Source organism: Pinus tabuliformis, chromosome 4_1, assembly GCF_031772625.1.
Source record: "Pinus tabuliformis cultivar Carrire ecotype Pingquan chromosome 4_1, CPIR1, whole genome shotgun sequence".
Classification (NCBI taxonomy): domain Eukaryota; kingdom Viridiplantae; phylum Streptophyta; class Pinopsida; order Pinales; family Pinaceae; genus Pinus; species Pinus tabuliformis.
This window is the reverse complement of record NC_142303.1, coordinates 972,388,231-972,413,754: the sequence shown is the minus strand read 5'-3', so window position 1 is coordinate 972,413,754 and position 25,524 is coordinate 972,388,231. Positions and strand designations below refer to the sequence as shown.

The window sequence follows — 25,524 nt, the reverse complement described above, 5'->3', positions numbered from 1 at the left end:
TTTTCCTTGCAGATCGATTGTCGTTGTGAGAATATCTTCTCACTCCAGAAGGGAGTGCAAATAGTAGAGCAACAACCAAGCAAAAGGAAAGAGGAAGTTTTTGACAGTTCATTGAGATGGCCACTGCTGGGCTTCGTGATTAGGACAGGTTGGATGTGGCTTCCAACTACATCTTCTGGAAGGCAAGGATGTCCTTCCTTCTAGATGAATATGGCCTGAAAGCCTATATTGATGCAGTGGTGGCAATTCCCACGGATGCGGATCAGTTGAAAGAGTATAGTAAGGAGATGGCACAAGCGAAGCAGTTGATCCTAGACGGAGTTTGGGATCATATAGGCTTGCATATAACTGGCAAAGATACTGCCAAGAAGATGTGGGATGCTCTCGCCATGTAGAAGGAAAGAGGAAGTTTTTGGCAGTTCGTTGAGATGGCCACTATTGGGCTTCGTGATCAAGACAGGTTGGATGGGGCTTCCAACTACATCTTCTGGAAGGCAAGGATGTCCTTCCTTCTAGATGAATATGGCCTGAAAGCCTATATTGATGCAGTGGTGGCAATTCCCACAAATGCAGATCAGTTGAAAGAGTACAGTAAGGAGATGGCACAGGCAAAGCAGTTGATCCTAGACGGAGTCTGGGATCATATAGGCTCACATATAACTGGCAAAGATACTGCCAAGAAGATGTGGGATGCTCTCGCCATGCTATATCAGGGTACTTCCGAGTAGTGGAAGATGTACCTCGAGGTGAAACTGAGGCTCATCCGGATGCAGAAGGGGGAAGGCATAGACCCCTTCCTCACCAAGATTCAGGAGGTCTGAGACCAGTTGTTAGTTGTTGGGACAACACCTCAACCCATAGAGCTTGTGAGATTGGCACTCAATAGTGTCTCTAAGGACTGGCAGGTCTTTGTCCAAAGCATATTGGGCAGAGACAAGTTAACAGAATGGGACAAAATGTAGGCTGACTTGTAGCAGGAGGAATTGAGGCGAGCTCTTCTAAAGAGCTCTATCAGTGGCAACAATAGCGGACAGGTGTAGGTGAAGGAGGAGGAGAATGTGGCCCTCACATCTAAGGGTCCTAGTCAAAGACACGGGAAATAGAGGAAGAAGAAGAAGGACCTATTGAAGGTCAAGTTCTTCAGGTGTTGTGAGCTTGGTCACTACATTACCCAGTGTCCTCTAAGGAAGAAGGACAAGGAAGAGAAACAGAACCAGTAGGCAACTTCAACAGAGATCGATAGACTTTCCTCCAAGCTGGAGGAAGATGTTAGGGTCCAACCCTAACCCCCTTATTTATGTAATAGGGTCGAGTCATAGTTATAGTTAGTTAAAGAGTCAATAAAGCCCATATTAATAATTGTAAGTGGTTGACCTGCATTTAAAGAAAGGGACCACAGTTAGTTGCAAATGGCCCATGGTATTAGATAGATGGTATTAAGAGAACCATGGTATTGACCCATGGTATTGCATGTATGAATCCTATATAAAGGATAGAGACTCCCCATTGAGGAGCGTCGTGTCTTATTTTGTAATCAAGCCCTGCTCTATTGGAGGTTGCCCCCTCGAAGAGGTAAGTGAACATTGTTTTCATCTCTGAATAATAAAATACATGTTGTTATTTCTCATTTTGTTCTGTGTTCTAGGTTGTCTTTCTTCGTATATTCGGTATTTTGGCATCTTCTTGCAGGTCAAGAACATAACAAGTGGTATCAGAGTGCTTTTTAGGGCCGGTGGTATCTCCATTTTTAGCAGTTTTTTTTTTGGCTAGGGACGTGTTTCGACGTCTTTAAACCACGGGATCTATCGTTGAGTGCATTAACCTGCGGATTTGGGGAGGGATGCACGCAGGAAATACAAGAGATGGTCACGCTTGTTGGACTCTCTTGTAACACTTGTGGGTACCCCTTCGAGTAGTAGCTCATTAGACATAACCGTGCACGGACTGTCTTCCATGTACCCTCTGGGTATATTGGAAGCCCCCCTAGGCTCACTTGAAACCTCGCCGTAGATAAACTGTCGTTCGTCTTGCTGCTACAGTACACTGAGAACAACACTCGAGGAGATTACTCGTGCTGTACGATAGGGTAGTCAGGTAGTACGGCTAAGGGTATGGTTGATCCTCCTTAGTTAGTGTCCTTAAAGATTGGGCCAAGTACTACTGTTGGACCCTTATGTATATTGTGATCCGTAGCCCTTGACACTCCTTGAGACCATAGTTCCCTCGTCTCTCTGAAGATCGCCCATCATCTTCTTTGCTAGATCAGATCTAGCAGTTGGGGTTTTGTCGCCACCGCAACAATCAAATCCACCAGTTCAGGGTCTAACGCCACAATACCATTCATATCTAGCAGCTGGGTTTTGGTCGCTGTTGCAGTCCAACTCACATTCAGCAGTTGAGGGTTTTGTAGACAGATTTGACCATTTGGGCAGGGAGGCTTGTGGCTCCTATACCCTGGGGTGATTCTCGTAGGACATTGGACAGGATTAACTTTTCTGGAAATTGGCTACTGCAGTATTGATAAGCGGGGAGTAAAACTCTGTTCAGAAGTGACATTCTCCTTAATCAATGGCGGGGAGTAAAGTGACATTCTCCTTAATCTTCATTTTCATCCTTTTACTTAAATTTTTAACATTACCATGAAATGACTCAGAATGTTTGAGAGTGGTTCCGACCTCATTGGATTTCATATGGAAAAAGTAGAATTTTAGATTTCATTCAAAATCCAGCAGACTTATCAGTTTTTCAGGATTTTAGGATTGGGGGATTGCAATGTTTCCATTGAATTTTGTCATGTATTAGGGTATGGAACTCGTATTTAATCAAGAGCACCAAACCAAGAGCTTCTGAATATGTCGCTCCCGCTCCCGTTTTCGCTCCCGCTCCCCGCTTTCGCTCCCGCTCCCAAGTAACACTGTTCCTGATGATATGGGTCTGGACACCACTGTTGAGTTGGCATTGGCCAACATGGATCTCAATGATCCAGTGCTAGAGCCTGTTAGATTTGATGACTTAGAGGGGTCAACCTCCATACCAGCAGATGCAGAGGCGACTATGGATACAGGGGAGGAGGAGGATGCAGAGGAGAGCAGTGGGGACCATGATGATGGGGACAGTGATGCTGATTCTGATGCTGATTGATGCCTTGAGGCTTGTATACCTGTAGTTGTTTTATATTTTCTATTTCTATTTGCCATTGGCATTGCACCAACACTACCTATGTAACACATTTTGATTTGATGACTTAATGAGAAAACTACAATTGTCAGTGGGTTTATCTTACTATCTTGTAGTTGTAAGTTGTCTTTCAGTTATGAATTATGAATCATGATTTAAATTTTTAATAGATTTATCATTTATGTGACCAGTACCACTGACATTTATTTGAATTTTGTATGTACTATGCATGCTAATAGCTATAGATGAAGATCTATGTTTGAAATCAATAAATTTGTATCATTAATTAAAATTTGTGTAAGAAATATGATAATATCTAATTTTCAGTATATATATATATATATATTTAGTAAAATAATATATAACGTGTCCTGACGTGTCCTGTTCCGGGGGGTTAGCGTGTCCGAATCCGACACCACGAATCTCGAATCCTACGTGTCCCGAATCCCCGTGTCAGGTGACTTAGGCTATAAATGATAAAGGTTCATATTTAATGTCATAGCACCCTTACAAACAAGTCAGAATTATCAACAACATTTGAAAGCTAGGAAACAACAAATGGAACCATACCAACTGAAGGAAGTTATTATGGAGCAATATCTGCTAGTACACATTAAACGAAGTATATAAGGCATAGGAGCTGATATATCACTTTAGAAGAGCACATGTATGGTGGAATGTAGAAGAGAAGTAAGCCTGGATTTGAGAAATTGGAATATGAACCTTGTACATGCAACAACATCACACTCAAAAAAGCGTGTCTCTAAGGTAGCTACCCTAAAGGGGCAACACCCACCACAAAATCCATCCCCCCATACTCGAACACTTTGGGGCAAGGTGTGAGTCATGACACTACAACAATGATGCTTCTACAGTCTTTAGATGCTAAGTGCAAGACATTGAATTTAAACAAAGTTATCCCTTTTACCGATATCTAGAATGATCAAGGCCAGTAAATATTATAATGACAATTAGAGAAATGGAGGGCAGAGAGTATCTGTCATGCCTGTCAGGTGGCCTAAAGTCATCATGCTGTTTATTTGACCATGTCAACCAGCCTGTCTGTCCTAGCACTTCTGCTTCCACTTGAGGCCTAGAAAGTGTAGAGCTTGCCTACAATGATCCAGGCACAACTATCCACATTAGATATCTACCAAAGTCTTGCTCCCTATCTCATACCCGTTGAGTGATATTAAAATCACCACCAACAAACTGTTCACTAATAATATAAGGAGGTCATGAGATTTAGATTTTTTGAGAGGCCATTGGGATGGTGCATAAACCGTGAATAGATAAGGGAGGAGCTTTCTGTGGTGGTGCTCTGTGTGTTGCCTCCAGTATCCTTGGAAAAGTCAGGATATGAAAATTAGGTGCTATTGGGGTACAATGGTTCTGGCAGGGCTCATCTTTGGCTTCTGGTCTGTTTATACGCCAAACTCAGTCTAGGAAATATTACAGCTTTGGAACTGGATGGCAAATATATTATCTCCTTCCTTTGTTTCTTTTTACGTTTTCTGTTTGTCCTCTTTGAATTTTTTTCTTCAAGCATTACTTTTAACTGAAATTTGGTACCTTTCCTTCAGATGATATCCTGTACCTTCAACTTTCTATATTCCTTCAATGCTTTGCAAGTTGCAGTCTGTTCCTTTTTATGTGTATGAGTCAAGCCTTTTAACTCAAAAGGAGGCTAGATTGGAATCTATTGCTATGGTCCATTCACTATCAATTTTCACTTCTTTGATATATGCTTCATTGTGCCACACATAACGAGTGTTGTTTCTATGCCTTCCAGCAAAAATCTGAGTTCAGAGTCATAACAGTTTGCAAAGATGAAAGTGATACATATTTGAACAGCATTATGTTCTGAAAATGAAGTATTTTTTTCTGTTCTTGTTCTTCTGTCAATAAAATAAATGCATATGAATTTTACATGTTTAAAATCTCATTACCAATGTCACGATGTAACACTTATTCTTTGTGATAAAATTTGGATTTCAGCTTGGAGGGGGCTACCTGTTTGGGCTGACTGTTGGCTTTATTGCGGATTCAATTGGATCTACTGCTGGTGCTACAGCTGCATTCCTTGTTGGTAAAACGGTTTGTACCATCTATATACCCTATCTATGTATTTTGCATTGATTCTTTTTGTGTTTTGGACTTGAATAAGTGGCTAAATTAGCTATTTTGCTACTGTCTACATACCTTTGAGAAGTACCTGATAATTGTTCTTGTTAACCCAACATGAAATGAATCCTAGAAGTACAATAATGTAGCAGTTTACATTCAATATGGTTTTAAATTTTAAAATGTCAATTTCATATAGAATGCCTAATATTTTTTTGGGGAGAAAGTTGTCTTAGCCCACAGAATCGAAATAAAGATATATCAGGCACCATTGATGAGGCTTAGTCAAGTGAACATGTATTATATTGTACGTGGGTGCCATCTGACCCCTAATTTATACATAGTTGGACTCTCTTTTTATCTATGGATGGGGCTGTCATCATTGATCTCCTATGGGTTTCCACCTAATTGTTCTGTTGGTTTTAAATGGGGCTCTACATTATGTTCTTGTCCTTAGTGGTGCATTTGTCTGATCCGAGAGATATTCACTTGGCTCCAATGTCATAGCTCCTTGAATATCTTTAGCTCAGTTGATTCATTCTCAAACAAAAACTTCAATCTGTATGGTCCAGACCATCCATAATTCAACTTTTCAATCTTGACCTTCCTGCTGTCTTACAATAAGACATGTCATCCTCCCTTAAAGGTATTTCCATTGAGTTTGTTGTCATGCTTTTGTTTCATTCTGTTCTTTGCTAAAATCCACTGGTAGACCATAATCTGTCCTTGTCAAAGTGCTTGATATCCTCTAGTTTTTCCCTAATGGATTTGTCTCACCACCTCTGTTCCATTGCAATCCTCAAGGATGGAACCGAGTATTCGAGACACATGATAGCCTCTCTTCCAAATGCGAATCTGTAGGTAGTGTGCCCTATGCCTCTCTTCCATGCTGTCTTATATGCCTGCAGCAGAACATGCAATCCGTCCCACTCGTGTTATTTCAAAATTTCATCATTTTTGCCAATTCGGTCCACATTCCTCCGCTGGGTCCACATAGTGTCAGCATTCCCCTACCTCTTGCCCACATCCTAGGTCAAACCTGAAATGATGCCTCAGAGGTTGATGCAGCTAAAAAGAAAAGTAAAAGCATAATTGGCCACACCCAACAGGAAATGTACCACAAAATGCAAAATATGGCTGGGACAAACACATTTAGCATGTGGGCAAAAGCCAATACATGAGCTCTACCCTATCATCATGGCCATTACCTTGGTTCCTACAGGCCCTAGATGAGCCTCACTTATCATTTAGGAACCCATGGTTGTCCCAAGTTCCAACCCCTGGTGGGCAATGAACCACGCCACCTTAAAGGGGGTATCCACTGCTATATCTCACACATCATGCTTCTACACCTTGAGCCTCGAGCAGTCAAGTAAAGAAAAATCATAAAAGGCAAAAGGCATATAAAAAAGGATGGAAAAATCAAGGCCGAGGCACCTGATGTACCACTATTGCTCCCTCCTATACGTTATATACCCAAGTGTGGGCTTCCCTTTTATTAACGACCCTTGTACGCTTGCATGTGGCCCAGGGCTGCCCCTTTCATCCCCTACTTCATTCATCTCTTTATCACATACCATCACCTTTGGTAGGGTGTACTTCAGACATACTATCCCCTTTAGAAGTAGAAACCATCTAATAGGATACTTGGTTAACTCCATTTAGAGCTTGGAGACATTAGCACATGCCAAAACCCATTATGGAAGGGCAGGCCATTATGAAGTCCCCACTTATTGTCTGTGGTTTATAATCTCTTTTACTTGATTTCTTTGATGACTTGTACTGGAACGGTAGGGGACACATTGGATCTTATGCAGGATTGCATGTGGTCTCCATTTTGGGTTTGGTCTTCCTATACAGGGTCCTAACCCTCCAGAGGGCTAAATTGGCACATGTAGGGTGTGTGTTGAGAGCCATGGGCTTCCACAGCGGTATACAATGCTCCATGGATCTCCAGAGATGTTCAGAGATTGCTCGAGATTCACCTATTGGACGAGGAAGATGCACCTGGTTCACCTTTGCCCAAGCAACCCTACAGTTGTACCATGCACTTGGCAGATGATCCAGGACTTGTATGCTGATGTGGCATCACTTATATCATCATATGAGCCCTTATAGATGGTCTACAGGCATCGTCAACTTACTTGGAGACCCATGAGGTCACTTGTGTGCCCTCACAACCATTGGGAGCACCGCATGCTTATTATGTAGAGAACAATGGGCCAACCCCTTGTCCATTTCTTTTTGAAGTCGAATTCATCATTTTGGCGCTTATAGACTTCATCGAGCCTCTTATAGAGCCCAACGACATCCATTGTTGATTATTCGGCCTCTTGGGAGGCTTATTATGTTGTTTATGAGCTAGTTTGGTGGGCTTGTCACCAAATGACAGTTATTTGCACATTATTTTGTTGATGGGCTAATGTAGGCTAAAACAGGTAATTCGAACTCCTAATGAGTGTATAAATATGAGAGACATGAATTCATTTTGTATCATCACTTGGATTGGATCATTCTATCTCTTGAGAATTTCACATTTCTCTCTTGGAGGACAAATTGGAGGGTGGATGACTTTTGATGTTTGGATTGGACTTTCTTATATTGGAGCTTTTTTATTGGCAAATGTATTGATGGTTGGATATATTCTCTTACATGTAAGTACGATATTGATGCTATTTTCTTTTACTTTGGCACATACATTGATCATGGGATTTTCGCTATTTTAGGGCTAATTGCTGCATGCATTTACTGTTTCATTGTGGAATTATGCTTCTATATAGCATATCTCTATGTATGGGCCATGTTTGTTAAACAAATTGTCCTAGGGATCGAAGTTATCATGATAAGCCATCTTCATTTGCAAGTGAAGTATAAACGCTTTAAGGTCACTCTCTTTTTTGCCCTAACGTTAGACAAAGTTGCCCTTAAAGCCTCCTTGAACTAGAAACAACATCCATTTTCATAAGTCTTCTTGACTCCATATCCCCAAAGGAATTAGGCACTGCTCCACCATAAGGTGATTGTATTTAAACATTTTTCTTCACCTTTTTCCCCTCTTTTCTAGGTCTAGCCACACTGGGCCACCTAGGGTATCACTTTCTCGACAAAGTAGCCATAGAAAAAGTTCTATCTCCTAGCCTCTACTGTACTAGTGTGTTCTCGAGGTCTCCTCCAAATTTGAAGGAATTTCGCTGGTGGAATTTTGAGATATCCCAAGCCCTTGCTTTGGGATCAAACTTTGCCTTGCGTTCCCTAGGCGAGTACCTCATAGGATCAATTTGACACCTTTAAGTGGAAATTCTTGTTTTGATCCTTTCCCCTTCATTGTTTAGGTTAAAATCATCATTGGTTGCTAAACTCCCTCCCCTTAACCTAGGCTGGGTCCACTTGGTCTCGTGTGGTCCCATACCTTTGAAAAGTTAATTCTTTAAGAAACATTGTGGAAACCAAGTCCAATAAGGATTTTAGGGATCGGGAAACTTCTTTACAAAGCATATGCCTTTAACCTAGCCCTTAAATCCTCACCTCCTTCTCCTAGAAAACTTGGTACCTTGCTTGAAGAACAAACAAGCTCCATTCTTAACCACCTTCTAGGAAAAGGATCATTAAGGTCACTTCACATCCATTTGTTGATTGATCCTTCACAAGTGACTTTCTATATACCGAGTCTCCTCCCATCGGTGAAAGTCTGTAAAGAGTCGGGAGTCTTAGCAGAGGTGACAGTGGGTTAAGTCTTCATTGTTGTCCTTGATCTAGCAGTTGTCGCTTTAGGAGTCCCTTTTAGGCCCCCCTGCTAGTTTGAGCGGTAACATTTTGGCGCCATTGCTGGGGACACGAAACATGTGTTTTGTTCTCCATACGACATATTGACATATTATTATTGACGACTCCATTGGAAGAACGAAGCCCTGGTTCTTCATTCAACTTCAATGTTAATGCTTGTGCGGTGAAGCAAGCATCTATCCAATCATCTGCATTCACCCTGACGACTCCATATTCAATTATAATGTGTAAAAATCCTGAGAAATGGACCATTTCAAGCAACATGGTCTCCCTCCTTCTCCCTATGATGGCTTTAGTACTGAAGAAGTTCTAGAGCGCCATGAAATCAAGGCATGGATGAGAAGTGGGATGCCTAAATTCAAAGGAAGTCCTAACCAAGATCCCAATGTCCAACTTGACGAATTCTCTTGGGTTTTAGCCCTGATAGGGATTGAAAATGAGGATGCAATTATGAGGCCAAGCTAAAGATTGGTATGATAGCCTCCCTCATGAGATTGCCACTGAATATGAATATTTTGAAGATATCTTTTTAGAAATATGGGGTGACACCCCTCATGAAGAATGGATAGTTCGTAGATACCCCTTTGAGGCAAAGCTACATGATGAAAGGAATAATCTTGAAAAGACTCTTGGTAAAGGTTTGGAAGACGCCTCAGGTTCCCCTTTAATGTTTGAAGAGAACCCTCCTCCCGTTACATGTGATAAGACCTTGGAAATGGGGGTCGGTGATAGCTTTGGTAATCTAGGTGATGATCGGAAAGATGAGTCTTCGCCAAGTCCACATGATGAACCCGAATGACTTTGAGAACATGTGGGAAGTGAAGTTGAGGCTAACCTTACCTTTCTCAAGGACAGTACTCTCGATGATTCTCCTTTTTAGAACCTTGAGGAAGGTGATCGCATTAGCCCCTTAGAGGATGGCATTGAAGATTACTTCCATATTGAAAAAGAGAAATGGGAAATTGTTGGTCCTCAATTTGACTGTGCTCCCCTTAATGACACTGACAAGGAGGATGAGGTTGAGAGCTGTCCTCCCTTTCTCCCAGGCATTATTTATGAGGATATATCCATCAATACCTTTGGGAAGGAGACTTATCATTTTCCCTTGCATGAAAATGAGCTATTGGAGATGATTGATTCTCGTTTTTGGGAAGACCCTATCTTTGATACCAACAATGATAGGATTGATAAGGCCCTTTCTCATACCTACCTTCCTTATGATTTCGGGAGTATATTCAAATCACTTGAGACTCCTGAGTTGGATTTTCAGGAAAAGGGTCTCGTTGAGACTTCATCTTCCCCTTTGCCCTTTTCTTTTGTTTATCATCTTGAGTCTTCATCAAGTGATTCCCTCACCCATTGTCATATGATCTCAAGTGACCGTGAGCACTTTTCCCCTTCCCAGTATAGTGTCGAGGAAGAGCCCCTCATCGATTATACTTTACCTCCTTGGACACACCCTCGGGGTTTTGATCACTCCATGATCTCCCCTCTCCAATGTGGCCACCACCATGGGAAAGCTATTTATTGCACTTCTCCCTTCCCTCACCCTTTGTTCCCTCTCATCACAACCTTGTGGCATCTGCAAACCATAATATTATAAACAATGATTGTGATAGGGAGTTCTTGATAGTGATCTTTCATTCCTTCCCCTAGGGCTTTCTTTTACCTTGAATGGAGATTATATTTTCCCACCTCCCATCCTTCATCCTTTGTGTAATTGTATCTGCATCCGCTTTAGGATTGGCTGCATGAGAAATCATACTTGTTGGCATATGTATATTGATATGATGATATGTTGGTTGCATTGGCTTTATGATTATGCTTAGTATTAACACTACTACATTCATGGTAAAGTAGGATGCACTGCAAGTTGATTTTGCATTAGAACTAACATCATATGATATTTCTCATTGTAGATTAACTGCATTTGAATTAAAAAATTTGCATATTTAATTGTTTTGTTCATTTTATGGCATAACGCTAAGCATGGGTGATCATAAGACACCGTGAAAAACATGTTGCCCTGTGCTTTTCATCTATTATATGTGCAGGTAACAGGTCTGAGGTGACCAAGAGATTGCTGGTGTTTTCATGACCTCCCGTTCGAACAACTTCTTCCACTCTTCAAGAGAGCATGTCCTAGTTGGAGCCAGATGTTACCCACCATTTTGTGGGTGATATCCCTAGTTGAATTTTTTTCTCCATGATGGTCCTCAGTGAGCAGCCAGCAGCACATTGCAGCCACCAACTAGCTCGTTGTGCCACTTCTCTGCCACCTGATCCAGCCGTGTGGTCCCTCACCCATATGCCATGATCGTATGTTTGAAGGTGGGCCTCCTGAACCCAAAGCTATACCTTGTCATTTGGTAATTGAGTATTGTAGTTTGCTTATCATGGACACTTCTGGGCATGGATTAATGGGGGCATTTGGTGGAAAGAATGGGCTAGGTCTATGCTCTTGTCTCCTAGCCCCCCTTTTGTATGTTAACCTTGGATTCTAGTCTTGTGGGATCTATTTTACTGACCCTTCGACTTTAGGGATGGTGTTACATGGAAAACCCTGATTTTGGTTGCATGGTTCTGCTCCCTCATCCCTATATATTACTCCCCTTCTACTCATTATAACCCCTTTCATCATTTCTCCCATCTGGGTCCACATTCCTCTACTGGGTCCACATAGGGTCAGCTGTCCCCTCCCCCTTGCCAACACCCTAAGTCAGGTTGGAATGATGCCTCAGAGGTTGATGCAGCTGAAAAGAAAAGTAAAAGCATAATTGGCCACACACAACAGGAAATTTACCACAAAATGCAAAGGATGGCTGGGACAAACACATTTAGCATGTGGGCAAAAGCCAATACATGAGCTCTACCCCATGATCATGGCCATCACCCTAGTTCCTATAGGTCTTAGATGAGCCTCCCTTATCATTTAGGAGCCCATGATTGTCCCAACCATTGGTGGACAATGAAGGGACCTTAAAGGGGGTATCCACTGCTATATCTCACACATCATGCTCTTATCCCTTGAGCCCCGAGCAATCAAGAAAAATAAAATAATAAAAGGCAAAAGGAATATAAAGAAGGGTGGAAAAATCAAAGCCGGGACACCTCGTGTAACACGATTGTTCCCTCCTATACATTATATACCCAAGTGTGGGATTCCCTTTTATTAGCTACCCTTGAACCCTAACATGTGGCCCAGGGCTGCCCCTTTCATCCCCTACTCCATTCATCTCTTTATCACATACCGTCACCTTTGGAAGGGTGTACTTCGAACATACTATCCCCTTTAGAAGTAGAAACCACCTAATAGGATACTTGGTTAACTCCATTTAAAGCCTGGAGACATTAGCACATGCCAAAGCCCATTATGGAAGGGCATGCCATTATGAAGTCCCCACCTGTTGTCCGTGGTTTGTAAGCTCTTTTACTCAATTTCCTTGATGAATTGTTGTACTGGAAGGTTAGGGGATGCATTATATCTTATGCAAAATTGCATGTGGTCTCCATCTTGGGTTTGGTCTCCCTATATGGCGTCCTAATCCTCTAGAGGGCTACATTGGCACCTGTATGGTGTGTGTTGAGAGCCATGGGCCTCCACAACGGTATACAACTCTCCATGAATCCCCAAAGATGTTCAGATATTGCTCGTGATTCACCTATTGGATGAGGAAGATGCACGTGGTTCACATTTGCCCAACCAACCCCCACAGTTGTACTATGCACTTGGAAGATGACTCAGGACTTGTATGCTGGTGTGGCATCACTTACACCATCATCTGAGCCCTTATAGATGGTCTACAAGCATCTTCGACTTACTTGGAGACCCATGAGGTCACTTATGTGCCCTCACCGCCATTGGGAGCACCACAACCTTGTTATGTGGAGAACAAGGGGCCAACCCCTTGTTCATTTTTTTTGGAAGTCCAATTCATCATTGTAGCACTTATGGAGTCTGGACTTCATTAGGCCTCTTAGAGAGCCCAATGAAATGCATTATTCTACCTATTGGGAGGCCTATTATGTTGTTTATGAGCTAGTTTGGTGGGCTTGTCACCAAATGATAGTTATTTGCACATTATTTTAGTTGATGGGCTAATGTAGGCTAAAATTAGGTAATTCGAACTTCTAATGAGTGTATAAATAGGAGAGAAATGAATTCATTTTGTATCATCACTTGGATTGGATCATTCTCTCTCTTGAGAATTTCACATTTCTTTCTTGGACGACAAATTGGAGCATGGATGAATTTTGATGTTTGGGTTGGACTTTCTTATCTTGGAGCTTCTTTATTGGCAAATGTATTGATAGTTGGATATATTCTCTTACATGTAAGTACGATATTGATGCTATTTTCTTTTACTTTGTCACATACATTGATCGTGGGATTTTCGCTATTTAAGATCTAGTGGCTGCATGCATTTACTGCTTCATTGTGGAATTATGTTTTTATATAGCATATCTCTATGTATGGGCCATGTTTGTTGAACGAATTGTTCTAGAGATCGAACTTATCTTGATAAGCCATCTTCATTTGCAAGCGAAGTATAAATGCTTTAAAGTCACTTTCTTTTTGCCCTAACGTTGGACGAAGTGTTGATTTGGGGTAGCATCGGATGTGCTCTAGCCACGAAATTTGGTGGAGAGGTTGGGGCACATGAGATCTCCAATACCCAGAAAGGGTTTGGGCAGATTCTAAATAGATAAAGAGATATTAAAATAATTAATATTTTTAATGGAGTCCCTAAGTTTAAACTTAGGGAAAATAAAATATTAATGAGTATTAATATGAATCTGTGTTAGAGTGGTCCAAAAGACGTGTATCAAGCTAGATCTAATCTTAGCCGTTGATTACGGACTTAATCTCGGTCGTTGAATTGTCAACAGGAAAAGTATAAGAGGAGGCTTGAGGGTCACTTGGAGATTACACCAGACGATCAATCATTCTATTCTCTAGAACGGGGTTTGCTAATAGAGATAGAATCAGTGATCGAGAGAGCAACTGAGGGGCATTGAGTACAGAGGAACAAAGAGGGTAGATATTGTGCCGGCAGAGCAACACAACAGCCAAGGAGGGTGACACAGAGCCAGCAAAGGCTCACGCAGGGCCACATAGAGGCAACCAAGTTCTGCGCAGAGCACCAGAGGGGCCAATGTAGTTGATGCAAAGGCTCCCAGAGCTGACGTAGGGCCTCCTGGGGCTAACAAAGGCCAAGAAAGGCTGACGCAGGGCCTCCTGGGGCTAACAGAGGCCAAGAAAGGCTGACGCAGGGCCAAAGCGAGACAGAGAGGGGTTGACGCAGTCTAGATTGGGCAGACGCTGGGGTTGCAGGAGTAGTTTTGTGTTGAGGAGCTGCCAGAAGGGTTTTCCGGGGTTTCAGCCGAGAGATTTCTTTCAAACTGTGAGGCATAGCTGCTAAGGAAATTCTCTATTGGGTAAGCCAGTTACGACACCTAGATTGTACTCTGATATTGCTTAATAAGAAAACCCTCAGATAGCTGCACCGGTTTCCCGCATTGGGTTTTTCCGGGGACATTGGTCCAAAAATAATGGTGTCATGTGGTGTGTTTGTTCTTGTTTCTTTTAGTTGCTGATGTGTAATATGTTGAGCATGCACTGGTGTTTATTTTCAGTATTTACTTTGTAAATAACTTGTTAAAGAAAAATTAACAAGTAGGTAGAAATAAATAAGAAAAAGTGCATGAAGGGTTTCTAAACTAAGTAAACTTAGAAACTTCAACATGGTATCAGAGCGTGATTGCAGATCACAGGAGGACTAAGAGACATCAGCCGAGCAGAGCAATAACAATTGAAAATAGTTGTCTCGAGGTGACAAAAGCTGTTTCTACCAGCGTAGAAGCCAAGGAAGTGTGACGCAGAGCCAGCCAGAGCCACGCAAAAGAAGACGAGAACTATGCACAGCCTCAGAGAGGCCAACGTCGCTGATGTAGAGGGCCAGAGGGCTGACACAGGGCATCCCAGGGTTGACGTAGGGCATCCCATGGCTGAGGCAGTTCACAGAGAGGCAGTTGCTGGGGAGTAGAAGGTTGCAGGAATATTGTAGAGTAGAGTTGGTGAGGTACTATAGCTAGATCAGTACCTGACAAAGCAAGGCTAGAGGAGTTGTTACGAAGGGTTTCTAGTCGAGGAACCTGGATCAGCAGTGCAGTTGCACAAGACTATCAGAGTAGGGGGCATCTCGACAAGCGGTAGAAGGATTTCCAGAAGGGAAATCAGGACTCAGAGGGAGTCCAGAAGAGTACTTCTAGACGGGAAGTAGAGACTTAGAGGAGTCGAGACGGATGCAGTTGGAGCGACAGAGAGAGCTATAGTGCAGGAGTCCCAAGACAACGCAGAGCTAGTAGGCTGCAACAGTGCGAGAGTCACAAGAGTGTTGCACTAGTGCAGGAAGGCACAGTGAGGTGTGCAATGGTGCGAGATGCAGGGAGTTGTTGCAGCAACGCAGAGGTCAGAGAGAGGGAGCACTTGCCAGCGGTAGAGGGAGCTTCAGCATCAGTGGGTGTTTCTAGCCCAACATGGAGGTTAGTTTGGAGATCAATTACTTACTTCTCAGTAACTGAGTTGCAGTGCAATAGTGGGCAGCACGATGTAGCATGATGAGAGGAGGTGCAGTGCTGCGAGAAAGGACCAGCAGCAACACGGATGCAGAGGGAGCTATCGTACAAATGTAGCAGTGGTAGTGGCAGAACCATGGGCAGCAGTACAGGAGGCAGCAGTGCAGAGGATGTTGGGTAGGAAGGCCTAGCATCAGCACAGGTATCGATGTCGGATGATCAGAGTATACTTAGTGAGGAGTATTGCTAGAGCACAGTCCTCGCTAAGAGGGAGTTTTGATTTGGGGTAGCATCGGATGTGCTCTAGCCACGAAATTTGTTGGAGAGGTTGGGGCACATGAGATCTCCAATACCCAGAAAGGGTTTGGGCAGATTCTAAACAGATCAAGAGATATTAAAATAATTAATATTTTTAATGGAGTCCCTAAGTTTAAACTTAGGGAAAATAAAATATTAATGAGTATTAATATGAATATGTGTTAGAGTGGTCGAAAAGGCATGGATCAAGCCAGATCTAATCTTAGCCGTTGATTAGTGTTAAATTATGGTATGTTCTATGCTTAGCGCAGTTTACTTATTTTTCTTCTTATTAGCCACAAATTAGCAATCACATATACATTAAGTAAAGTGCAGATAGAACATTAAATGATCAACAGAAAACAAGCCAAGACAAGAGACACAAGATGTGGCGGCTAGCCAGGGACAAACACCAATGCGGGGAAACCCTTTGATCAAATCTTCTTTTATCTTCAATAGTTCGGCAGAGAGAAATAGTACAAAAACTGAATTCTGTAATTTTATATCAGCAGTAGCAAACCCTAGATCAGCAAAGTCAAACTTGGTCAAACTAGCTGAAATTGACCTCTAAAATACTTGGTCAATTTTCGGTCAACTTGTCCTCGAACAGCTTGAAGAAACAACCCTTGAACAACCCCAAAAGTTCAGTCAATTTGCAGATTTCTGAAGTCAACTTGTAGCCCTAAACTAGGGCAGTCAACACTGGTCAAACCAGAGGTCAGATCACCTCGATTTTCATGCCAAAAATTGTGGCATGCCTAGGAGAGGCAACCACACCCAATCTGCACTTCTGGAAGGTCAACGCTGGTCAAAGAGATGACCTGCTGCCCTAGCGTCCTTCCTTCTCCGTCTTCCTTGCCCTAGGACGTCTTCCTTTCGACCACACGTGTGAGAGAGAGAGGCTCCTTTTATGTGTAGGAGAGAGAGAGAGAGAAGATGAGTGAATTGAATTGTCCAAATGAGGAGAATGCTCCTTGTATTTATATGCAAACGTTGAGGTTGAATAGACATGACTGTTGGGCTTCTGAGCCTACATAAGTTTGTTGGCCGACCTTGATAATTTGTCCATAATCAGAATAAATTCATATCTCCATAAATACTTATCGGAATTGGATGATCTTTAGATCAATCCTACACCTCTCGATGAGAGGAATATAGGAAAAATATCAGAAGCCATAAATAAGGTGATCCATATGGAGTTTGGCCCTAGTTGCCAATTTTAACACTCTCTCAACTAGGGAGAACTTTATATGCAATCCATCAGACCATCGCTGCTATCCATCCATCAAATGCACTGTCCTGTACAGCTTGACTTTGCTCTGCTCTGCTCTACTTTGTTCTGCTCTGCTCTGCTTTGCTCTGCTCTGCTCTACTTGAACTATGAAGAAGAAGAAATGATCGTGGATGTATCATACCATCCTCCACTGACCCGAAGTTAGTCTTAGAGTGTGAACCACTCTCACTGATCCCAGATCAGTATCATTGATCCCAGATCAATGGAGGTCATCCTAGCATAGGGAGTACGGTAGATACAATGATGCGTCCATCGATAGTACTCCTATGGTCCCTATCCTCATTTCCTTGCTCTTTGATCAGATGAGAGGTACTTCCCATGAGTCCCAGACTCCATGGGTAGGATGCCTCGACAGGAGAACTAATCATCCTGTCCACAGGAGAACGAATCATCCTGTCCAATGGATGCTACAGAGAACTGATCATCCTGGCCTATAGGAGAACTAATCATCTTGCTCCACAGTTGCCACGGAGAACAAATCATCTTGGCCCACAGGAGAACTAATCATCTTATTCCACAGTCGCCACGGGGTGTCACAGGGGAAGGTTGAACCTTTACCCTGTACATAGTGCACCACCAGGGGATGGTGAGTCGCCCTGTGGTCACATGTCGCTCCAAGAAGTACTCCGCGCCCCCCTAGAGCTCCCAGAGCTCAATACATCATACTCGACCCTCATAAGAGGGTCTCTGAACGACACCAAGTTTTTCTTGGAAAGTCAGGAATTTGACCTTTCCTAGGGGCTTTGTCAAAATGTCGGCGATCTGTTCATCTGTACCGATATGTTGGAGCCTTATTGCTCCTCGCTGCACCATAGCTCGAATATAGTGGTCCCTGCTATCGATATGCTTGGAGCGATCATGAAATATGGGATTCTCTGATAAACGGATCCCGCTCTGGTTGTCAAATAAAATCACGGTGGTATCTAATGTAAATCCAAAGAGCTCACTGAAGAGCTTTCGCAACCAGACTGCCTCACAGGTGGCCATGCCTGCAGCACTGTACTCTGCCTTGGCGGTGCTCAAAGTTATCGACTTCTGCTTCCTGCTCATCTAGGATATCGAGGCAGATCCCAAAGAGAAACAACACTCGGAAGTGCTCTTTTGGTCCACCACACTGCCTACGCAATCAACATCAGTATACCCAAGTAGTCTCACATCTTCGGCAGTGTATCTCAACCCATGAGTGATTGTGCCACAAAGATATCTCAACAGATTCTTGGCACCAATCCAATGTGAGTGGTGAGGCTCATCCATATGTTGACTCAATGTGTTGACTGCAAAGCATATATCCGGACGGGAGTTCACCAAGAATATTAATTCTCCGACAAGTTGACGATACTCGGTAGCATTTCGTAAAATAGGTCTGGCAGCACTACCGCTTAACTTCTTGAAGTCAAGCTCCATCGGGGTAGTTATGGGCTTGCAGTCCACCATGCCAAATCTCTCCAATATCTCTACCACATATTTTCCTTGAGATAGGAAAATCTCCCCTGGTTTCTGCCAGACTTCCAGTCCTAGGAAATAGTGCATAAGTCCTAGATCTTTCATCTCGAACTTAGAAGCCAACTCCTTCTTACATTCGTGAATGAGAGGGTGTGCACCTGTTAGAAAGAGGTCGTCAACATATAGCACCAGTATGAGAGGCTTGTCATCTATAACCTTAAAGTAAAGGTTAGGGTCGGCTTCACTCCTAGTGAATCCCAACTTCATCAAGTAGCTATCGATCCTCTCATACCATGCTCAGGGTGCTTGCTTTAGCCCATAGAGTGCCTTCTTCAATCTGCACACATGAGATTCTCGATCATAAATCTCAAATCCTTCGGGTTGCTCCGCATAGACCTCCTCTTTGATCGAACCATGTAAGAATGCATTCTTGACATGCATCTGATGTAGGTTCCATCCTTGCGAAGCAGCAAGGTCTATGATCGAGCGGATGGTGGTATATCGGGCACCAGGTGCAAATATCTCGTCATAGTCTATACCTTCCTTTTGGGAGAAGCCACAAGTAAAGCGAGCCTTATACTTTTCCGCACTTCCATCAACTGCATGCTTTATCTTGTAAAGCCATTTTGAAGTGACAACTGCTTTGTCCTGGGGTCTGGGGACCACATCCCAAACATCTTTTCTCATAATGGACTCATATTCCTCGGTCATAGCATCCTTCCATACTTGATGATTGACAACATCTGTGAATGACGAAGGCTCATTTTGGATGATCGTGTTCATGATGGTCAGGTATCCCTAATATCTGTTCGGCTTCTTACTTTCACAGAAGGTTCCTCGGGGTGAAATGTGTCCTTCAGCATCATCAAGTGTCCCCCTAAGCCATGAAGGCCTCTTCCTAGAAGAGGAAGGCTCTTGTGTAGGAGGATCAATAGGATCCATAGGTTCTTCCACATCGGGCATCGTCTCATCTTCTTTTTCCTTTGGTTCCCCGGTGTCAGCTTCTTTAGATCCCCTTAAAGTAGGAAGATTGTCTACCTTGCTAAGAGCCATACCTTCGTCAAAGGTGACATCATGACTAATCTCGACTTCGCTCTGACCAGCTACATAGATTCTATAGCCCTTAGTGTTTTCGCTATAGCCCACGAAGATTCCTTTCTTTCCAGATGCACCCAATTTATTCCTTTTTTCTTTAGGCACATGAAAGTATATAGGGCTTCCAAAAAATCTAAAATGAGATACGCTAGGTTTCTTACCGGTGAACATTTCTTCAAGAGTCTTGGAACCCAATGCTTGATGAGGGCATCGGTTTTGTACATATACGGCGGTATTTGCAGCTTCAGCCCATAGAAACTTCGGAAGTCTTTGATCATGGAGCATAACACGGACAGCTTCCACAATTGTACGATTCTTCCTTTCCGCCATACCATTCTGTTCAGGAGTGTATGGTGTAGTAGTCTCCCTCTTAATGCCAACCTCTTTGCAAAAGTCATGAAACTCATTGGATTCATATTCAGTCCCATTATTAGTCCATAAGATCTTGATCTTCTTTTCGGTTTGATTCTCGGTCAAGGCTTTGAAGTGCTGAAACTAGGAGAACACTTCATCCTTCTTTTTCAAGAAGTATATCCAAGTCTTGCGAGAATAATCAGCTGTAAAAGTGAGGTAATATAAATATCCTCCCAAGGAGTTCACAGGCATCATACCAGATATGTCTAAGTGAACCAACTGCAATATATCGGAGGTCTTGCTTTGGCTTGAGGGGAATGGTCCCCTTTTGAGCTTCCCTTCGGCACATCTTGGACATACACCTTGCTCTAATATGAACCTAGGCGTCCTGGTCACCATTTTTCTTACATCGGGTAGAGCTTTATATTGAAGGTGAGCAAACCTCCGATGCCATAGTTCGGACTGAAGAGATGTGTCACAAGACATGACACCCAGCGGACTTCCACAGACTTGATATAATGAATGAACTTGAAACCCAAGAGTAAAAGCATCTTTAAAGTTCTTTTTCCATACACGTACCTTGCCATCGCTGAAGGCCACCTTGTAGCCTTTGTCTTCTATTTCCGAAATGGACACCAGGTTCTTTTTGAGATCAAGTACATATAATACATCTTGTAAGTGGATGGTATTGTTTAGTCAATTTAATGTCTTAAATTGCTCTACATAAATTATCAATCCGGGTATCGTAAACTAATGAAGTGTGGTGCACTATATGTGCTTAGTTAACCTTTCTCTTACTTCGTTGTTTTATAGTTTATGTTCAACTCTTCCTAAAACTCTGCTTCAAACACATGTGCTGTGTAAAGCACGATTAAGAAGTAGTCAGAAATAAGTCCAAAAAGTAGTCAAGCTCTAAGGTGACAAGTAAGAAAAACCACTTTAAAGACCAGTTATAATGTTCAACTCTTCCTAAAACTCTGCTTCAAACACATGTGCTGTGTAAAGCACGATTAGGAAGTAGTTAGAAATAAGTCTAGAAAGTAATCAAACTTTTAAACTTGCAAAGAAGGAGCTTGAAAGAAATAACTTGAAATGAAACTGAAAGCAAAGAACTTGAAATGACTTGAAAGTAAATGACCACTTCCAATGGCACTAGACACCATTCATGCTGCTGCAAATAAAAGAAAAGAAAGTCACTTTTAAAACCAAAGATAAAGATTATCTCTCTCTAACTCGATGCTTCTAAGCACATGTACTGTGTAAAGCACGGATAGAAAGTAGCTTAAGTTGAATTAGAAAAGTGAGAAAAATCTGCTTTAAAGACTAATGATAATATTTTGCTCTTTCTAATTCTCTACTTCAGCCATATGTACTATGCAAAGTATGATTAGAAAGTAGTGAAAGATTAGTCTAAGAAGCACTTAAAACCAAAAATCTACTTTAAAGACTAGTAATAATATTTTGCTCTTTCTAACTCTCTACTTCAGCCATATGTACTATGCAAAGTATGGTTAGAAAGTAGTGAAAGAACAGTCTGAAAAGCACTCAAAGCCAACTGCAAGTTAGTGGTATTCTGATCCTTAAAAGATAACAGTTTATGATAAAAGATCATTCATGTGTTAGCAGAACTTTGAGAAATAAGATTAAAAATCAGCTATAAAAACAAAGGCAGCAGCTTGAACCTGTCAACTTCAAATACCATTAGTTTGTAAAGCAAATACATAAACATAAAAACAAATCCCGGGAGAAAATAAAATGCAATAATTCAAACTGTACAAGGCAGGGGCCCCCTTTCTACCTATGAAATCAAAGCAAACTTAAAATTGCATGAATGAAAATCTAATCTACCTTACATTCTACAAAGCAATATTTACAAAATGAAATCTAATCTACTTACATCCTAATATGCTCCATGACATCTACTTCACATCTCCTTCCATGTTGAGAACATCAAAGCTTTATTCAATTTCTTCAAAAGTGCAAAGTACAACAAAGCTCTCCAAAGAGAGACTAAAAGAGACTAAAAAGACTAACTAATGAAGGAGAGAGATCTCCTATTTATACAAAAAGATGAGAGCCATCTCATTAATGATAATCCATGAATATCTCCCTCTACCTCTAGAGTCCTAATCAAAATAGGAACTGATAAGACACATGTCTTTTAGAGTTACAATACAATTAGGAGATGTGACACATATCCTCATGATCCCATGATTCTTTTCAACCAAATTCGAATTTGGCCTTAGAGTGCCACATAAGGGTCTTCTAGAAGCCTCCTTTCAACCTACACATGTCAACAAACTCAACCCATTTGTTAGGTATAAGCATATGCACATTATTTTCTAATGTTTAACCACAAATTCACTTAAAAGGCTTAGAAATAATAAATATTGGAAAAACATAAAGGTAGCCCAATGATAATGAAAGTGGGATGAATGTCGTGACATAGTAGTGAAATGGAGGTGAAATGGAGGTGATATAATGGACATAATAGTGAAAGTGTAATGGAAATGAATGACATTTTCAAGACTCAACATACCCCCCAACTGAAGCTATTGCATGTCCTCATGCAACATATATTACATTGACTCTTTTGATCCTTGAGCTTTGGCTTAACTTTGCATGATATCATTTGATAACTTCATATTTCTGCAAAGTGTTTCACTTGAATTGCAACATGGTTGGTTCTTGTGTTACAACCATTTTTTTTATTGTTGCCTTCTATTTTGATCTTTGAACTTTGCATAATGCTATTTTGATTATTGTTGCAAAGTATATCTTTATTGGATTGCATGATGGTTGGTTCTTGTGTAACAACCATGATTTTGTTTGTATCCAATTTATCCTTTAAGCACTTTTTCAAAAGCCATTGTATGCTCATAATAGCAATGTAATAATTAATATATGTTGGAAGTATGTGAGCTCTTGAATATGTTATGGACATGGAAAGATATGAATATGAATGTATTCCCCCCCCAACTGATGGTATTGGCAATTTTATGAAATGAGGAAGAGAAATGTTTTTCCAACAAGTATCATTCTAGCTTTTTATGGAATTCTATGGTTAAAAGTTAGAAAATGCCGTACCTTCACTTACCCTTTGGAATGGATGAGTTGTATGTGTGTGGTGGCTAAAAACTTCTGATCATATTCCTCTTCAAGTGGCTGAACAAGAGGAGTCATGGATAGAGAGATAAGATGGCTTTTTATTGCTTCTACTAAAACTTGCTGAATCTGCTCCAAAATGCTGAAAATAATAGTCTTCATGTCTTCAAAACTCATTGGCACAATTCCTACTATGTGAAAAGATGTTCTGATGTCGAACATAGTAGGAAATTGTTGGCTTAGTGGCCATTAATGGATGCCACTAGTCAACACGAGAATTCTCACCATTGATGACAATGAGAGTCAAGATGCCCAAACACATCTTGCTAGGTACGAATGAATTTGCTGATGTCGAGTCACCTAGAAGATCTAACGAACAAGGGACATTAATGTATTCCCATTGTTTGTCAGCATGAGGACTTGCCATTAAGGCATGCAAGTCTCAAGGTGTTTTTACAAAGAACTTAGACTCAAAGGACTATGGACTCAATAATTTGCATTGAAGCAGGGCTTATTTGCGGAATGAAAATGACAAGGAATGGAAAGTGAACATGGAAAATGGCAATGGAGAACAGAAATGACAATGGCAATAAGCATGTGAATGAGCCTTTTGCTTTTATTGGTGGGTTATGAATGGACAAAAGGAAATGGAAAGTGTATGTGAATGAAAATGGAAAATATGGAGTGGAATGAGGTGAATGGTTTATTATGAAGTATGGATGTGATGGATGGATGGATGTGATGGATGGGTGGATGTGATGGAGACAATAGTATCTGAAGGTTTTTCAAGTGTTTGGATCTGATTTTGCATCAGCATATTTCCTCTTTGTTGCTGATCATCCTCTTATGAAACAAATTGGTCTCTTAGAGAGACATCATTCCCTTGTAGTCATTTGTCCTTCCTCCTGGAACCTGCAAAAAAAACTAATATTTCTTCTGCAATGGAATGTAAGATTATCAAAGGAGAGAGGTGGCCAATCTCTCTAGTTATGATATTTACACACAAAACTAGGAATTTGTATTAATGAAACAAGTTATCAAAGGAAAAATCAAAAGAATTTATACCTGCTTTGGAATTAGTGCCTCAAGTTGATGTTGCTTCTTTTCAGCAATTTATTTCATTATTTGCCATTTCAAACTCTAATGATATATTTCTCATTGTATAGATCTTGTTGAGATCTTTCCAATGGTACTTAAATCATCAAAATCTGATTTTGTATGAGAAAGATAGGCTGATTTGAACAATGAGGTTTTTCTGGCTGCGGAATTGAGGAACAGCTCTGTAGCTAAAAATCTTGAATAAAAAGTTAGCCATTCAATTTCATTATCAGTCCAAAATTAATCAATACCTTCAGAAAAGTGAGAGAATAACTTGTTCATTTCATTGATTCAAAATTATTATTTTTTTCTTGACATGCAGCGACTTAGTGTGGCGACTCAGTGTGGCGACTTTGTGATAACACCCAATTTGACTTCCCTTTGACCGGGGTCTTTTTCAGCAAATTTGACCGAATGGATAGGACACCATCCATGTACTGAAATTTCTCTAGCTACCCATGTGACCTGTTTTGCCTGATGACACCTACAACCTAGAGTTTAACAAAACAGCTGCGGGATCACTAAATGGCTGCGGGATTGCAGAGTGTAGAAAATACTGTGAAATGGAGTGGCTGTGTGCGAACAAACTAAGCGATTTCTCCATCTCAAACTTCAGCTGAAAAATGGAATTATGGAGTTTGAAACACAGCTGCGGGGTTTAATAACCTCCACCTCCACTTGACTCTACGGCTCTGTTCTAAAACACTACTTCAATGGTGGCTTAGCAGTCATAATACAACCGTAACATACGTTCACTGGTTATATGTATTCACTGTTTCTCAAAATTAGCAGTGATATAGAACCCATACAGTAGTAGAAGGGCCATTGATAACATACTCAGTCCTTGTGCTCTACAAACCAGAATTGGCAGCACTACTAGCCCAACTTATTAATTCTGATAGTCGCCACTGCCATTATGAAACTAGTCGTATTGACAAATAAATGTGGGCATCGTGCTGGTATACCAAATATTAGTAACTTACCTGCTCACCACTGCATATCCGTCCATGTGCACAGAATGAGGTCTTTAATAAGAATTAGCAGAGAGAGACCGTTAATGTTTTGGATACCCAGCATTTAACCGGCAATGATTAATGACATAGAGTCGTGTTTGATTGAAACACGTCTCTAGACAGGTGCGCCAAAATGTTTAGTCAGCATGTAATTGATCCCCA

The 25,524-nt window shown here is 41.4% G+C and overlaps 1 protein-coding gene across 1 annotated transcript in view; it reads left to right on the top strand.

The window, feature by feature from the left end:
• Nucleotides 1-25,524, top strand: part of LOC149179379 (uncharacterized) — a 180,538-nt gene that overhangs the window by 12,679 nt on the left and 142,335 nt on the right. The window contains exon 2 of the mRNA XM_089422449.1: nucleotides 5,176-5,274. Within this exon, the coding sequence (XP_089278575.1) occupies nucleotides 5,176-5,274 (99 nt within the window). The remainder of the gene's footprint in view (nucleotides 1-5,175; nucleotides 5,275-25,524) is intronic.